The sequence below is a fragment of the Takifugu rubripes genome, chromosome 4, assembly GCF_901000725.2.
Source record: "Takifugu rubripes chromosome 4, fTakRub1.2, whole genome shotgun sequence".
NCBI lineage: Eukaryota > Metazoa > Chordata > Actinopteri > Tetraodontiformes > Tetraodontidae > Takifugu > Takifugu rubripes.
In genome coordinates this window covers 10,703,483-10,721,474 of record NC_042288.1, presented here as the reverse complement: position 1 = coordinate 10,721,474, position 17,992 = coordinate 10,703,483, and the positions used below count along the sequence as shown (strand labels likewise).

General features: G+C 51.3%; 1 protein-coding gene across 2 annotated transcripts in view; it reads left to right on the top strand.

Annotated features, from left to right (window-relative positions):
* Nucleotides 1-58: 58 nt before the first annotated feature.
* Nucleotides 59-17,992, top strand: part of LOC101065877 (SH3 and PX domain-containing protein 2A-like) — a 28,371-nt gene continuing 10,437 nt past the window's right edge. The window contains exons 1-7 of one of the 2 annotated variants that reach the window (XM_003963982.3): nucleotides 59-434; nucleotides 2,597-2,677; nucleotides 5,610-5,685; nucleotides 6,138-6,214; nucleotides 6,862-6,953; nucleotides 9,881-9,912; nucleotides 13,490-13,618. In XM_003963982.3, the coding sequence (XP_003964031.1) occupies nucleotides 363-434; nucleotides 2,597-2,677; nucleotides 5,610-5,685; nucleotides 6,138-6,214; nucleotides 6,862-6,953; nucleotides 9,881-9,912; nucleotides 13,490-13,618 (559 nt within the window). In that variant the 5' untranslated portion in view covers nucleotides 59-362. The remainder of the gene's footprint in view (nucleotides 435-2,596; nucleotides 2,678-5,609; nucleotides 5,686-6,137; nucleotides 6,215-6,861; nucleotides 6,954-9,880; nucleotides 9,913-13,489; nucleotides 13,619-17,992) is intronic. The other variant, XM_011603247.2, reaches the window with a different exon arrangement.

The window sequence follows — 17,992 nt, the reverse complement described above, 5'->3', positions numbered from 1 at the left end:
GCTGAAGCAGGACCGCCCAGTTCATTTCCATTTCCACAGGCCCGTCTCCGCGCTGGGCTCCAACAGTCCAGCCCCTCTGGAGGGAGGAGAAGCCCGATTAAAGTCTTACTTTTGCTGCGTTATTATGTTCCACAAAGAGCCCAGAAGCGCCGACGCAGCCTGACATTCCCTCATTCCGCGGATGCGCCCGCGTCCCGACGGCGATGAAGCTTTTGTTGTGAAGAACTTGGCTTCTTTCTGAACTTCCTCTCAGCGCAAGTCCCCCTCGGGCTCCTGCGACTGTCCTGCCTATTGTTTGCATGGATGAGCAGCTCCTTTTGTAGCGTTCCGAGTGTTGGTGCAGACCGATCTGCTTTGTGAAGATGCAGCTCCGGACGGTCCTTGACGTGAATGTCGTGGATGTGCAGAAGAGAAGGAATCCCTCCAAACACTACGTGAGTTGCCTCTTTGCTCCATTTCTGCGAGCATGGTTTCGAAAAAGCTCCACAAGTATTCACCTTCCTGTTTAGAGCCACATAAGTGAGAATATTTACAATGAAGTCCACCTCTGAGCTCTGTATTTGGACCTTCTTTGACATGGCACCACCTATGATGGAGCTCTGGGCGCATCTGGCGCCGCCAACAGCTGGAAAATTCAGTTTGCGCAATGTTTTAGGCCCCGTTTTGGGTTGATGACGTGATAGTAAGTGTAATAGGAGCTGACTGTGTTTGTGTTCGGCTGTCATCAGCTGGTAGGACGAGATGGAGGAGTAAACAACCCTCTGTAATTGGCACTTCTGCAAATAAAACCCATCATGTCGTCTATGGGATCACATCATCCATCTAGATAGCAGCAGTTCTTCCTAATATACATGCATTCTTTACCACATTCTCTGTAGATATAAGTTTTTCACCCCCCCCAACACCCCTTCACGCTGTCCTCCTCACTGTCCACATCCAGTGGTGGACTGGGCCTCCTAATCTGTGACAGTTTGCAGGAAAAGAGGCGCTAATGGTTACAGTTGGTCCGCCCTTGAATCCTGCCGCTCAGCCAACCGTCTGATCGCTGGTGCGATAACGTGTATCTGAGGGACGGCCGCTCTTATCTCACAGAGGAGGATTTCTTTGCTTCTAGTGGCTCCCTCTATACAGCAATTGGCAGAAACGACCTGCAGATGTCTTTAACATGCAGCAAATGTCATGGCAATAAAACGAGACGTAGGGACCAAAACCATAGCAATCTATAAGTAGTGTAATATTGAGGTAATGTAAACCAGAAATGAGTCGTTTCAACACTTGAATGAAACATTTTGTAACAGATGTTCACGGTATTTCAAGCTAGCCTGCTAAAACTGCATAATACACTGGCGCTGCTAGCATACTTTGGCACAAAACAGGCCAAATGTTCTATATCAAGTGTATATTTCACATTGAAAAAAAAATGTTGTTCTCTCTGCTGTACAGCAGTGGTTTTATGGTCTGCCGTCATGGTGATGGGCTACTCTGTCCCCACCCAAGCGTGCAGCCATGGTTTCCATCCTACTATTTGCATGAGCACTTCAATCCACTGAGGAGAACATTTCTCAGTGGGATTGGGAAAATCAATTAGCCCATCAGGTACAATTGGATTAATTAACCTGAGAGTTCGGATCAATTGCATCATCCATCTCCTGCCAAGAGAGGGGCTCCTGGAGGGCCACTAAAGGACGGGGGTTTCCTCCTGGGATGGAAACCGGAGGTGAGGGTTGACCGGGAAGAGAGGAGGAAAGAGAGAGAGAAATAAAATCTCATTATCGATGAGCTAAGCAACCGAAAATGCTTATCCGGTTTGCGAGAGGAAAGAAGCAACCCTTTGTCTTTTGTCCCTGCTGCTCAAGGGAGACTTCCTTCCAGCAGCTCATGGAAGCAGAACCAGAGTCAGCATGGCAGCCGCAGCTCGTTCGCCCACACGGAGCGGCAAAAAACAGAGAGAGAGAGAACAAGGGAATCTGGCCGAATCTGGCTGTAATCTCCAGTAATCTGTAATAATCTGCACATTAGCGCCGCCTGTTCCTCTGGGATTGTGGTTGCCCCGCCGTCCCCTCAGCCCGAGCGCGGCGTTGGTTGGTGCCGCCTGTATTTAATTAGCAGGCTGCTGGACAACATGTTCCAACTCGCTGTGCTGAGGATTTGAAATTCTGACTTGATGTTAATTTATTGCTCTATTTATGGCTCACATCGCATTTCAACCCCGCGTGTGGGCAGATTGCCGCCATGTGCGGCGGCGGCACGATGTTTTATCCGTCGTCAATCGCGCCAGCGCTGAAGCAAAAAGCAGAATTAAACAAACATAATGAAGTGTTTTAAGTGGATGGAGGTGGCAGCTAGCATCTAACAGCCTGAAATACCCGTCATGAGGTATTTCTCCATCCAGTGGCCCCGTTATTGACCCCTGGTGTCTCCCTCTTTAGTGCGGCGGAAACAAATGAACTATAATGAGTTTGCTTGACCTTTGGCGACCTCCGGTCGTTAAGCCGGGAGGAAATGCACTTTGCGAGCGCCGTGGCGTTTTTAGATGAGGTCACTTCGCTCCCTAATGGACCACTGCGTGTCCTGACTTGTCCTGTCCTCTCCACAGGTGTACCTCATCAACGTCACCTACTCGGATTCCTCCTCCCACGTCATCTACAGGAGGTACAGCAAGTTCTTCGAGCTGCAGGTACGCCGTCACCGCCACGCAGACGGACGACCCAACCCACCGTGGTCCCTTTCAAGCTGTAAAACTCGACATTCCTTTGTTGACTACGCCCTGAACGCGTCTTAAACTCTTTGAACTTTGGGGTTTTTCTCCTCTGCTGAGCAGCTCAGTAGGTCTCTTAGCTGGAAACCTCCTGGATAATGAGGGCTGAGCGTGTTGCTGAAGGGCTCCACCGAGCCCTTTTGTCCACCGCTGGAGTGTTTCAGAGCTACCTTATCAGAGGTTTGACCTCGTGTGTGTCAGGCTTCAGCAGAGGAAGCCCTTTGTTCTCTGCTCTCCTGCTCACAGGCAGGGGAATTGCACCCTGTGCCTGATGGGAACAGGGCTCCTCTACTGTCTCTGTAAACACAGGGCTCCTCGGTGGATCCCTGCTGCCTGGGCGGGTTTGTCCGACCGCGGCGGCCCGCTGGGAACAACAGTCCGCAGCTGTCCACACAGGACGGGCGGGGTCGGGGTGTTTGATTCAGCTTACACGAACGCCGCCATAGAGGTGGAGGATGAAGCCAGAGATGACGTGTGTGCAGAATAAAGGAGTAAATCCATCCTCCAAAGCACCTGTGAGGATTGTCCTGAGCAGCGGTCCAAGAATGTCCTGGACATGATACAGGAAAAACTGGAAAGCAGTCGGGAGTTGCAGGGGTGAGCAGTTTCAGAGACTCCCCCAGCTACTCTTGCTAATGCTACGCAGCCGTGCTGATGAACGCTAACAAAACACAGAGGGTTGGCGCGACTGACACCGCCAGCGTCGGCACAATGGCGCGTTTCATGTCCGCATCGACTTGGCGGTGGGAAAAATGCAGCCCCGGCGCCGGACAAGCGCGCTCTTGACCTCATCTGATAACCACGATTTCAGAGCCGAGAGCAGCCCGAGCTGAGGTCAGAGGAGAAGAAATTCCTTTCGGACATTGGCGATGACTCACGTTATTTCCAAACATCTGTCGGCGGTGCACAGCTGGACATATAAAAGCGCCTGTCAACAACAGGCGGATTTAGCGTTTGGCTCTTAAGCGAGAAGTATCCATTTCCACTGCCAAACGCACGTCAAGAAGCGCTTCAATGCTAACGCTTCAAACCTCCCCGGTGCGTTCAAGACGCGCCCCGGCTGTTCCTCTGGCCACTCAGCAGTTCTGGGATGCCAGCTCGGTTTTATCTTCCTGCTCAATGGGGCTTTCTGTGCCCCCACTGAGCACCAGGGTCAGAGACCAAAGAGGGATTTTGACCTGAGAAAACCGGTCTGGGTTCCTTTTCCTTGGTCAAACATCCCTTAGTCAGCATTTCTCACTTGTCTGGCTTCTGTTCTCCACACCTCATTCATGAATAAAAGCAGAGAAAGGAGAAACTCCTGGAAATACTCGCCCGCTCCTGTATCTGGGCCGCAGGGAGGAAACAATCGCCACTCTGTTTGATCAGTAAAGACCTCGAGTATGAGTGTTGTTTTGGACCCGTGCAGGTTGAGCAACAGCAGCCTGGCGTCCTTCTAAGAAATCCAGAGCTGACTGGGGACTTTTGAAACCTCTGCAGTAAACAACTCAGTCAGGCAGATATCAAAACAGCTGGGGGGGGGATCAGATTGTTTTCCCACTCAGACATTCCTCCTGCTCAACTCCCCCTGTCTGACATTCCCGTCCGTAGCGTCTTTGTCTGATCAACAGCTCAGCATCCCAACCTACTCTTCCGAACACAGCCGGCGATTGTGAGGACAGCGTGGCATTCGGGCGCCTTCTGTCCCCGCAAACGTGTCCGAAATGTCACGGTAGCGGGACATTTGATGCAGCGCTGGATGGCAGGAAAAGCTCCAGGTCGCATTATCGGCCTGCCACGACGGAGAAATCCACGTTTTCCCACCAGGATCCAGGATCTGGGATCCACGGGGATGAAATCACGCGACTTGTGAATTAGTGAAACGTGAGGAATAGGGTGTTTTGGTCGGCCGTTGCCATAGACACGCCTTTCACACCTGTCTCTAATGATCGCCGCGCGTCTCCCGGGAGGTTGACATCATCACCACTGCGGCGGGATGAGGAGCCAGAGCGTTCCTGGTTCCGTATTAAAGGGAATAAGCTGCCGCTGTCGTTAGCCTGCGCTGTGCCTCACATGACGAGCCTGGAAACACGACAGGCTGTAAAACTCTGGTAGAGTGTGGGTCCAGAGTGCTGCGTCGTCACTGTTAGGGGGGTGAACCCGTGCTGCAGCGTAGCTGCGGCCGACCCGGTGTGAATGATGTGGTCCTTTCCAAAGTACATCTGCAGGAGAGAAATAGACGGGAAAGATGGGAAAACAAACCAGATCCGGCTGCTGGAACCCAGAAACAACAAGTGACGGAGCGGCCCCGGTTCTGCTGGTCCGCCCGTAAGATTCGGGTTTCCACGGAGAAGGTTCTCATGGCGTCCCTCTCCCTTAAGGAAGCACATCTGGAGCGAGGCGAGGCGGAGCTGCCAGAGGCGTGGCCACATCTGGATCGGCAGCCAGGGCGGTGATCTCATGATATCGTAGTAGAGACTCTTTCTAGGGTTGTTTTGGAAAGCACCCATCGCGCTCCCTCCTCTCTCCGCCCCGCTTGACCGATCCATCACATCCTCCGTCCATCCGCCATTTTGACCTCCCGTAAGAGGAAGCAGCTTTGGCTTCCTCCCAGTTCAGCGTCGGTGATGTAAGCGCGTCTGCAGATCAAAGCGAAGCTGCGTGTAGTTACATGAGTCAGTGGCCGCTCAGACGATATGTAATTACACCCCATGGTGAACTCTTGCCCTGGAACAAGGAGGTGGACTGTTCCTCGACAGCTTGAGGCCTCCTTCGTTCTCTTTCTACTCTATTTTTAAAAGATGATGAATTCCTGCCGCTTCGCCTTTTGCATTCACGCACGTTAAACGCTGGTTTCCTTTGTGCCTCCCAGATGCAAATCCTCGACAAGTTCCCGATTGAAGGAGGTCAGAAGGACCCCAAAAAGAGGATCATCCCGTTCCTGCCAGGTGATAATTGACGCCAATGTGCCATTTTATGTTTCCTGGTGTTGCTGGAGCCTCTGTGGAAGCTTTATTTACTCCTCCGCTCCGCCCAGGCTGAATTACTTAGTGGTCGGCCATGTTGGTGGGAGGCTAGCAGAGACGGATTTGTCTAATCTGATCAAGTCATTGTGGAGCAGAGCGGAGGAGAGCAGTGAAGAGATCCTTTGTTTGACAGGCTGCTCTGCTCGAATGCTGTTTTTATCGCTCAGCAGGGCCGTCGTGGCGCTAACTGGATCTGCTCACATCCACCAAACAGCAGCACGGTTGTGCTCTTAAAAAGGGATTTAGATGCTGAAACACTCTCTGGGGAGGGGAGGGGGGGGGTGGAAACAAGATTAGAAGAACCTCAAGAGATTCTGTCCTGACTGCAGGATTCTGCAGGATGGTGTAAATGCTGACTCTCGCTCTCTCCTCAGGTAAAGTCTTGTTCCGCCGCAGCCACATCAGGGACGTGGCGGTCAGGAGGCTGAAGCACCTGGACAATTACTGCAAAGTAAGACGGAGGGCTGCTCTGTCCCTAACGCACATCGCTTTTCCCATGTGATCCCGACCAGAGTGGATGCATTTTGTGGCTCGTGTGTTTTGTTGGAGCACATTTTGCTGCGCTCCTTGCAGCATTTCCAAGGCAACACCACCACCACCCTCAACAGGAAAGCAGCTGTTCTATCTGCACTGGTCATTTCCCGTCACCAGTGTAAATAGGCAGCCGATAAAGGAAATGGGGGGTGGGGGGTGGGGTGGGGGGGCAAACAGGGCTCGACCCACTTATGGTCAGCAGGTCAGAGGGGGAGTTTGGGCCAGGTGTGACATTCAGAGTGACCTTTAGAAGTTTAATGGTAACAAAGTTGGATTTTAAACACTTTTGGGTGGAAGCAGTTGATTTTTAATGTCCACCCAGCTCAGTTTAACCACCTGTGTGTGTTTTCCTTCGTCCTGCCGTCACTTCCTTCCCCACCACACCCACCGCACCTCCACCTCAGCGTCTCATCCCGCTGACTCTGCAGTGACTAAGTGTTACGAACTGATTACACACGCAGGCCAGGAAAAAGGGCTTTGTTGAAAATTCATACGACCTTTTGTCACCTCGCACGTAGCTATCGTAGCTAACTACTGCGCCTCTCCCTCCCTTTTCCGCCACAGGCTCTGATGAAGCTTCCTTCCCAGATTTCCCAAAGCGAGGAGGTCCTCAAGTTCTTCGAGACCAAGTTAGATGACCTCAACCCTCCCACGGAGTGAGTACCGGTCACAGAAATCATGAACTATCTGTTAGCATCAGCATCGTGATGCTGGCGGTGGGGGGGTGTTTGTGTGCCGACGCGTCTTGACCCAGAGGCCTGCTGCTGACGCAGAGATGATTGATGGGGGCCGGTTAAGAAGCATCGCCGTGTTCCATTAATAACAGTGTCTGGGAGACGACACCTGAGCCCTAAACTAATGCGTAAAGATTAGCATTGTCTCGAGAGTGACGCAGAGTTGAGTCCCAGATCAGATGAAGCTCTCTGGTTCATCATTTGTCACTCTGGGATCAAAGTCAGAGAGTGGGAGTAATTGCATAGACATAGTTAGGTGGTTTTTGTTTAAATTCTATTCTGATTTAGCAAGGCAGCATGTCTCTCATAGCATTTCTTCCCAATGGAATATTAGTATTCTTTTTCCCCCCACTTTAATTGATGGGTGTAAAGGAGGTGGTAGGCAGAACTCTCGCCAGGTCCCTCCACTGCTGGGCCCCCTGCATCTGACTCCCTTAAAAATTAATCCCACTTCAAAGTGAGGTCCTCCTCCGATCCCTGAGACGGAGGAGTGCATCTGAAGTTGAGATGTTGACATTGTCTGGAGGCCACGCCACCCAAGCGCTCAGTAATGTGAAGCAGACCTGCACAATGTTTGACTTTGCCTCACGGGAAAACAGAAAAGGTTATCTGGCAAAGCCATAAAGATACGTTTGAAATGATCTGTCTTTTAATGGAAAGCAATAACTCCTAATGAACTGGGAGCACAACTCTTTTATGAAACCTGGAAAATGTATTTTTTCAAGGACTTTGTCCTGATTAACACAAATCTCTATGTTTATTTTATTATTATGTATCCCTTCTGTTAGGACTCAGCTGTATATAATCTTCATCTTGACTGCCATCTAACGGCCAAGAGGCGCCATTACATGTATGAAACAAATTGACGTTACCTTATAAGACCACGAGAGGGAGCCAAAACACCACACCAGAATACAGCAAGCGAGGTTAATTTCACCTTTGTGGCCAAATGTTTAGACACTGAAACCGTTGTGGGTTTTATATTCTTTCCTTCCACACAAGTGGACAAAAAGATGAGGAAAAACACCAGTCATGTCGCCAAGTTGAATAAACACCTTGGAAGAAAAAGGGAAGAAAACAGCCATGTTGCTGCATTTTCATAACTCCATCGGTTAAAAAGAAGCACTTTTCAGTTATTAGCAACAGGGTGTTGTTATGCTTCTAACCAGATGGATTATTTCTTCATTAAAGGAAAAAACAGTCATCTCGCCTCTGCAGCCTCTAGTCAAAACACGTCAGGTCGCCGTTGGTAACAAAGTTCTTCCAGATGCACATAATGTACTTTATTGTACAGCTGCTGTAGCCGTCATTCTCAGGCAGGTAAACAAATGTGTGCACATGACAGTGCACAGACATGGACCTTTAAGCGGCATATGGACCCTCCTTGCATTTCTAAATCCAGTAATGATCCAGTAATGATTTTCTAGGGAAAAAAATATCTCTTGTCCCCAAATCAGAGGTTACTCGAGCCACGGTAACATTCTTTGCGTGGGTCTTTTTGTTGAAAATGCAGAATTTGGATTTACAGGACGAATCTTAGTGGACGACCACGTTGCAAATGTACACAAAGCCAAAAGGTCAGCTAGATAATCCACTGACTTTCTTTTTTGCTGACCTCGACACCCCGACTCCCAGGCGTGAGGTTAGTCCTGCAGAGGTTAAATCCAGGTCATTTAGGAGCGACTGTAACGTATATACGCAGGAGGGCAGACGGGGAAATGTGAGCGAGCGACTAATGTCTCACATTCCTGCTGTAACAGACCAACCTTCAAAGAGGGAGTCGCAACCAGATGGTTGTTCTCAACTGGAAACCGCTCTCGCAGGATTGGGTTCATGCCCGGTTATGCATATCCATCCTGTGTGCATGGGCGTGCGCATGCTGGGATCCAAACTGTATGAACATCCTGTCAGCCGGAGTTCAGAATGAGCGCAGATATTTGAGTAATTTGACTTATTTTGGATCTGCTTACCTTCCCTAATCCATCAGATTCCACCAGTGGAAGCACAGAGCCAGAATTGTGTGTTCGGTCTCCTCCCGGGGAGAATATTATCCCAGCTCGGAGCTAAGGGTCACCGGCTAGCAGGGCAGGTCAGGCATCTACTTTATCCCTGTCATTTCCCGCCATCATTGGCCTCCACAGTGTTTCCTCAGTTTCATCCTCCCAGAATTTCAGAGAATTGACACGGATACCTTGGAAAACAGTTTTCCACATGCTTCATTGTTAATTGGTCCCATGTGCCGTCTTAATCCTGGACTGTTGCCAGAAAGTTGCAGCTTTTGCATTTGGATCCCGGCTTTACATCCACCCTCTGCTAGCCGCTTAGCCGCTGTTAGCTGCTGAATGTGCAGAAATGATGCTCATCCTGATCACGTTGATCATTTTCGCCCCTCCTGGTGCTGGATTTTGCCCCCAGCTGCATGTCTTGGCATCCGTCCTCAGCTCCTCTCACCGAGGCGGGCTCAGCCAAGCGCGTGGACGCAGCAGCCGGTGCACGAGCTGCGGTGTGTGTGTGTGTGTGTGTGTGTCCACTCGGGCTCAGGAATCTTGAAATGTCACCTCAAAAATCACAGAGTGACTTTTATTCAGCTTTCAGATTCCCCTTTTCAAACTACCGCCTCCAACATCTGATGCCTTGTTTGGTTTCTGTCCTTGACACATTTTTACACCCCCCTGAACCCCCCCCCATCCCGGGTCAAGTTCTGCCGGCATTCCCTCCGAGGGTTTGGCTGGTCCTGGTGTGCCAACAGTCGTGAACACAAACCCAGCCTTGAACCGCTCATCATGTTGTCCTAAAACTCCGGGCCGACACGTTCTGACCATGTTTCTCTCCTGCTGCCTCTTTTCCAGGGACTGTGGAGCCGCCGGGAAACGCAAATCAGGTGAGGTCGCGTTCACTTTGAACACATTTACTCCAGAGTTGAAGTCCTCAGAGGCTTCTTTTATAAAAAGCTTCCCGTGGGGTTTTTTTCCTGCCTGAGCGTCTCTTCGTGGGTCGGAAGGCTCCAGTTTCTAAAGCATTAGCCATCAAGTGTGATCTCGCCGTTAGAGGACGCCCACACGTGCATGAGAAGAGGAAGGGGCGCTCCGGTCGACAGCTGTGCAGTCTGAAGACACCCGCATGCTTCCTAATTACAGCCGTCAGATCCCAAAACTCGCCAGTGCCTTGCTTCCTGCCGTCTGCAGCGGTTCCGAGCGTCGTCTCCACGAACGACCTCAAATTCAATTCCTCGGCGGCTGAGCGGCTGGAAGAATCAGAGATGCCCCCCAAAATGAAATAAGAGCCTGGATTAATTTTATTAAGTGTTCTGCGATATTGAATGTTTATGGAACCGGATTTCAGCTTAGAGGCATAATGGAAAACTCGCCTTATGTCGACCCCGCAGTTGCGTAAATCCAGTTAGGACAAGACATTAGAATTGTTTCCACTTCAAGCAGCTGCCTGGAACGTGCGTCATATACGTCCTGATCTTTTAGATCCTTCAGTAAAAGGGGCACCGCCTCAATGAGGCTTATGGTTATTTGGAAGTGCTTCCCGTCAGGAGCCATCCATACCTGATCCGCGTCCTTCGCCATCGGCTCCGTCCTGGATATTAGCGGATAACGCAGCTCTGAGGTTGATTCTCCTTTAAAAGCTGGACGGCAGATACGTGTAGTGAGGCTGCAGTGATATTTGCAGCTTATGGTTGCCGTAATTGCACGTCTCAGGGCTTCCATAAGAGTTCACCGAGCCCCTGTCCCAAACAGGAGAATGAGCCGTTCACCACAAAACTGCTAGCGGTCAGAGGATCGAGAACGAACCCGGTACACTTCAGCGGTCGCAGGTTTCCCCGTTAAAACATTTTCATCACTGGCATGATTACTTTCTGTTAATGGCCAAATCTAACACCAGGAATTCTCTGGTATTCCCTCTGGAAAGATGTGGAATAAATTATTATGACCTATGGAAGCTAACAGCCTGTCATTGTTGTAGAGGATGTTGAAAAACTTTGACGCATTTCCACCAAAACTACCCGGGAAAGAACAAAAAAGCCTTTTCCTTTTGACCAAACTATCCCTGGAAAAGTACCCAGAATCCAAGGTTAGAAGTAGCTGAAGGACCACACCAGTCAGCGGTTCAGCCCGTTGTTTTCCAGAACTTTGAGGTGCGGCGGACACACAAACCACTCGGATAAACAGGAACGTTTTAACCAGGTAAATAAATTCCTGGAAAGGTCGGTGTAAAAGAGGCCGATCTCATAACCTTACTGGTTCAGTAAAAGGCTCCCGGGATGATGGTGACAGGATGTCGGAGCAGGTCCGGGACCATCTTTAAACCGTCGCGTTCAGAGGCGGAAAACCACCAGCAGAAGATCCGAGCGGAGCAGGAAGGGAAGAGAGCTCCTCGGGGTGTAGTGCATGTGAAAAGCAGCTGGGGAGAAGAGGAGGTTTACGTGGCAAGTGGAAACCATTTTGGTGTCGTGCACGGAGGGGGGGGGGGGGGGGGTGTTTATGTGCGCAGACACGCCGTCTTTAATCCAGCTGCAGGTATCTGGGCTCTGCGCACACGAGCTGGTGTCAAAGCTGCACGACGTGCACGGCTGTCGGGAGGAAGAGGGGTTAATGTGTTGGTGGGTGGGGCAGGAGCGCCGCGGAAGGACGGGAGTTCAAAGCGCTTCTGGGAATGGCGAAGGTGAACTGGGCATCAGCTGGAGAGCAGAAGGCAGACTCAGACTCCCCACAGTCGCAGGAAGAGCTGCGGTCGAACCTTTTTAAGCGGAATGTCGCTCGTGTTCATCGCGCGTGGCGCTAAATAATCTGCAAAATACGGGAGCACAGAATGGCTGTGATGTTCTGTCCCGAAGCGTCCGGGTTTTCCTGAAGATCCAGCGCAGTGATGCAGCGTGAGCGTGTCATGCATCTGTCTCACAGACAGCAAAGATCAGCTGAACCACTGGTCAGAGCAGCATCAGAGGGGAAGCGTTAGCATATTACTTTATATACCATGAAGTCACTCGGTTGGCCCTGTCGTGCTAAATGATGGCGAATCCAGATGACTTTAGGGAAACTTCTGTAGTTTTTGTTTGTGGCCTGCCCCTTCTCCCCCCCTTCCCCGAGCCACATACTTACTCAATGACACGAGTACATCTGCGCTACAATGAACAGCAGTCTTGTCTTCTTCTGTTAAAAAAAAAAAAGCCAAAAAAATGGAGTCAAACATCTGCTGTTGATGAGCCAAACAACACTCGCCAAATTTAGGCCTCTGCTCTCGCAGCGTCGCCACAGAAAACACAATAAGACCACCGGAAAACGGTGCCTTCGAGCCGTTTCAGAAGAGGTGGGGGGGGAGAAAAGGGGCATAAATGGGGAGGTTAGGTCTCCTGGGGTTCCCCGCTGTCATCATCCCTGGACGGAGCTGGTGACGAGCGGGAGGGGGGTGGACGCAGCCGGGACGTGTGGGAGCAGGAAGCACATGAATAAATGCAAGCAGAGGAGGGGTGTAAACACGGAGCGCGGCTGATACGCCTAGCGGTGCAAAGGCAAGAGAAAAAGCATCGGAGCTTAGAAGGTTGACGCGTCTGCGAAGCGACCCGCCCTGCAGGAAGGACCCAGTTAGCCACCGAGATGCTTTCAATGCGTGATTATTGGTACTAACGTGGTTAAAGAGCCAGAGCGTGTCTGGATTCCAGCTGCAGCTTCAGTTCCTCCGTGTGATGTTGGAGGGGTCGTACACGCTCACGGTTACTCGCGCCGTAAGGAAACTAAGCCGCCGCTTGTGTTTACATGGTTAACTGGTGAAGTACAGGAACGGAGCCTTCCAATTGGCCGGGCTGCACGCTACAGTCGCCGCTCTAGTGTTTCAGAGGGGCCATCCCTCTGAGCACAGCTCCAGCCCCTTCATCTGGTTCTATTTAAGGCCTCAAGCGCAGCCTCTTTATGATTGGCGTACACAAACCTAGTTCCAGCCCCGACAGGGGAGAAGGAGGCTTTTTAGCAGATGGTTTATTTTCCGAGGGAAACCATTTCTTTCTCTCCCTCTACTGTCCTGTCCTCAGCTGGCTCGGCCTCACTGTCCTGTTACAGTTCCCTCAGCTTTCTCTTCGCCTTTCTCCCTTTCCAGGGCGTTCATGCTCCTTCCTGCGCCTCTTGACCCGATTTCAGCTCCGCGGTGCAGCGAGGATGAGGCTACTTTGCTAACACAGAATGGATTTTCCGCCTTTAGCGGCTTAACCCCGCGTTGCTTCCTGGAACAGCTCCACTCGCAGACTTCCAGCACCCCCGCTGGCCTGGTCGCGGGGCTGGGGAGGGATGCAGCTCTATGGCTAGACGCTCAGGAAGATGTCTACAGCCCTGTGAATATTGTGATTGGCTGAGTTCTACCGACAGAGGGGCCCATGGCGCAGCGGGCGCCCGGCAGCCGTTCTCGCGGACCTATGGCCGGCAGCTGGCTGACGGCGTGTTTTTTCCCCACCGGCCCAGGTCTGGACGCCTCGGACCCCATGCTCCTGGAGCAGTACGTGGTGGTGGCCAGCTATGAGAAGCAAGAGCCCGCAGAGATCAGCCTCCAGGCGGGCGAGGTGGTCGACGTCATTGAGAAGAGCGAGAGCGGTGAGTGATGACAGCAAAACAGGCCGCGACGTGTCCGATGCATGTCACACACACACACACACACACACACACACACACACCCCTCTTCCCAACCCTCTAACCTCCTTTGTCCACAGCCGTGGGTTGTTGCTTTGTCCCATCTGGAGGCTGAGCTCTGGCCTGCAGTCAGCCCCGTTTCCCCCCCACTGTTGGTTTAGGCTGAGGGCCAGACTGTTGCCTTTAGCAGGAGGAATGTCTTCCAGCCTCGTATTAATTATTCCAGCTCGCTTTAATGGAAAGCCAGCCAGACACGCTGGATTTACAAATGCCAGCTGCGGAGAGCTCTGAGTCAGCTGTTTGACGCTGGAAAGAACGAGCAAACAAGGGCAGAGATCATGTTTGAGGTTTCGTGCGGCCCGATTTGGCAATTTTCAGTGTCAGCGACGCGCTGATGTCAGGCATCACGTCACGATGCTCCAGGAACGCACATCTGAGGGGACGCAAAACAAAAGATCCGGAGCCGAACGTGTTGTTTTTAACGCCGCGTTGACCGGAGGAGGGCCCAGTATCGGGGCCCAGCTTTGAGCTTTAATGGCGTGCTGAGACAGTAAAACACTAATGGGACTCATGTGTTCTTCAGCGGGATGGAGGAAGCCGGGACCAGGCGAGGCGGAGGGTTCCACGACGGGCGTGAGAGCACGTCGACGCACGCCATGCTCGCCCCGAGGAAAGGGGGGGGGGGACTCAAGAGACTAAGCCCTGCTTTGAAGGGTCACGTGTCGCGTCTTTGGGTCTTTGGCGTGTTTGTTTTCGCTTCTCGCACCAGTAGAGTCTCCGCTCGATGGGGGAGCCCGAGTGTGGCGGATATCCCGGTGCCGTGACGTCCTTTGACTGCTCCAGGCACGCTCCTGTGGTTTCCAAACACAGCAACACAGCCCCCACCGCCACCTTCCATTCTTCCCTTTTAAGTTTCGTCCGACAAGTCGTGCGAGCCGGCCCGCGTTCTCCGTTCCCTCGTTGGTTCCTGACTTCCCTGGATCTGCCGCAGCTTTCTAGAAAGCAGAACAGCCCAGGATTAGTAAAGCACGGCCTTAGACCGGCTGACAGCTTTATTACGACACTTTCACACTCATCTAAAGTAAATACGAGTGCAGCTGCCTGAGGAGGCTGTTTCCAAACATGCCCCCGCAGGATGAGTACGGACCAGCTCGTTGCCGGGCCCCACATTGCCTGAAGTCCTGCATCAGCACCGTGTGTTTGACATGTGGAATGGCGTGATGTGAAAGTCCTCGTAATGCACAAAGGTGAGCCAGCACAGCGGACCCGAGGTCGGGGAAACCGCACATTTGTGCTCTTCTTTTGTCCGTCGGCGCTAACGCGGCTGTTAGCGCTACTGTACCACAGACTGCGGCTCCACTTTTCCCAACCTTGGATTAGATAATATGCGCCTTTCACAGCAGTGGAGAATCTAGGTCAGGCCCAGAAGCGAGCTCAGCTTTCTTCACTTTTCCAGCCCTGCTGCTCCGAGCCAAGGTAGTATTTTCCGTCGCACCGGCAACACGATGTAACGCGTCTTGTTGCCGTCTAAAAAAGTGTTTTATGTCGATGCTTTCTGGTGTTTCGCGCCGAGCACGAAATGAGCAAGAACCTAACTTTGGTGACGTTCAGTTGGGTGAAGAACAGGGGTGTAATTAAACTGGGCTTGATTAATTTCGTCCTCGCGCCCCGCGCAGCTGTTTTATTAGACTTCACCGGGGGAGATACTGGCTCAGGAGGAGAAATGGAAAAAGACATTTCCTGCCAGAGTTAGTGGCTCCGAGACGTTGGTTCATTAAAAAGGCTTAATGGATCCTCCAGGATGCCTGCTTAGTTTACGCTGTGCTGCAGCGACGCTACCCGAAGCTAAGCTAGCGGCCTCGTAAGCCTTTACAGACGCCTTTTGCGCGGCGGATGAAACGTCGCTCGTTAATTAGCCGGTTTGGAGGAAAGGAAAAATAATTTGCAGCCACTTGTGGAATTCTTGTACTTAATGCGACTGGTCTGGTCACACCTGGAGGGCAGCGTTAGGCAGCCGAAGCATCTCTCCACGGAGCCGCCGGGGTTTGACTCCTGTCTCCAGGCCAACTTCAGATCAGCGTCCGTGAGTTACAGTTTCCAGGAATGTCTGTCACCCGTGTGCAGCGCGTATCGCATGGAGCTGTGCATTTCAGGACGAGATCTAAGTTTAAACTTTGACCTTCTATTCCCCCCCCCCCGGATAACAGAACTGGGGTTTAGATCCCATTCAACAGTCCCGGGAGATCCACAGTTGATTCCCAGCATGGGATCGGGGACATGAAAATAAATCCAGCCTTGTCGTCCTCCTCAGGCTGTCAACTGAGTCGTCCCTGACCTTTGCCCTCTAGGACCACCCTCTCAGCGCAACGGTGCAGTAAAGGTGGAGCGTTACGTGGTGCTGGTCCATTTTCCACCCTGAAGCTCTCCGAGTTGCTGTTTTTCCCTCCTTCGTGCTGCTTCTGTACACCACTCGACGTTATTTGAGGAAACACGGGCAGCTTCCTGGCCCGCCAGCACGCTAACCTTCCGTTTTGCATGTACAATTAGGGAGATGTTTCCTTTCACCAAAGAGGAAAACCTCTACGAGACCTGTCAGCGAAGTATCGGTGACATGACGCAGAGACGGCGGCGACTTCTAAATCTCATTCCGGCAGATGGAAGAACCATCCCCGCCATCCATCCCCTCCATAATACTCCATAATTCAGCACGCCGCCACTGACCATCACATCAGAAACTGAAGGGGCTCAGTGTGACTTTCGGAGGCTGGCGGGAGATCGAGATCAGCCGCCGTAGTGGTGGTATTAATAGAAAGATCGTCCCCGGAGCCATAAACGTAGCTTTGACTCAGGCGTTCATCACCGAGTAAAAGCAGTAGTTTAACATGTGGCCTCAGACTCTAAAGTAAAACTGTGTCTCCGAATCAGCAGAGCACACAAACGGTGGGCTGTGAACCGTGAGCGGATCCATTCAGGCTCAGGGGGGAGAAGGTTCCGTAGGTCAACATCAGCCCTTGAAAGCGGTGTTGTAACCCGCCCCACACACACACACTCACACACACACCAGCGCAGGTAAATAAAAGCCAGTGCTGTGTAGAAACGGGAAGTGTGTGCGTCGGCCTGGATGGGGCTCTTTGTGCGCTCCGACGCCGGAGCCTCTGTTAATAAACACAGAAGCTGGAAATAAATAGGGTAATAGAGTTTTCGCCCCGCTTTACGCAACAGTGGTGTCGGGTATCTGCAGGGCTGCTGAGCGCTGCATTCCTCCTCATGTCAGGCCATGAAAAAACCCTCTTGTGCTGCTGAGGCTAGATGTGCAGCCATTCCTCTGTGTGTGTGTGTGTGTGAGAACAAAGTTGTTGTTTCTCCATTTTTATTTGTTTGTGGCGTTATACACATCGTTGTTGTTCTTTAGGTTTTCCAGTTAATTAAGCGTGTGTAGTTTGCGGTGTCGTTTTATAGCCGAATCCGACATTCCAGCTGAAACGTCGGAGCGCCTTACCTTAGTCCAGTTCTCTCGGAGCGTCGGAGAATCTGTTGTTGCTTTGTGAAAATGAAAGAGCGCTTCTATGGCTGACAGCGTTTCCAGATGGCAGATGCTGCATGAGGGCCAAAAAAAGAAGAAAGTGCTGTTCGCGTCGGCGTGCACAGGCTGCTGGACACGAGAACAGCTAGAACAGCCTAAAGCTGCAGAAAGTCCCATTTGGGAAACACATTTTTGGCTTGATATTCCTTAGAAGTTGAGGGGTTTCGTCACGCAGTCACGTGATGTTTCACCTAGGATTAGCAGAAGGCTACAGCTGGATTAGCCTAGCTTAAACACTAAATGTCTGTATGCTACCGCCGACTTCAAAGCTCCGGAAGATACCAATTATAGTTTAGTGTGAATTCTACAGAACCAGGCTGATAGCATCGTGTTTATTATTCGTATACAGATGTTATAACCTCGATAAATAACAAAGTGTTGTTGATACAAATCTGATTTTTTTAATGTAACTGAAACACTTTTGCACTTCTGCTCTTAGCAACAAATAAATAAAACCTCTTTGCGGTCAAAAATGCACTCCTCAGCCCCAAGAGCTGTACCACAGCCATATAATTTTACCCACAAACCTTTGCTGTTTTTGTAAATGTGTTTATTTTTCTTCCAAAATCTGCCAGCATGGAGTTTTGCTTTTCTTCCAACCACCTAGTGGCCCGATCAGGAACTGCAAGCTTGTGGATTCGCTTCCTCAGGAAGCCCCTTTTGCCCTGTTCGTCTCCAACGTGCACTCGGTGATCGCTACTCAAGATTTTGGCTGCCTCCTTTCCCCCTTCTCTGATTCAAACTGGCAAGAACTT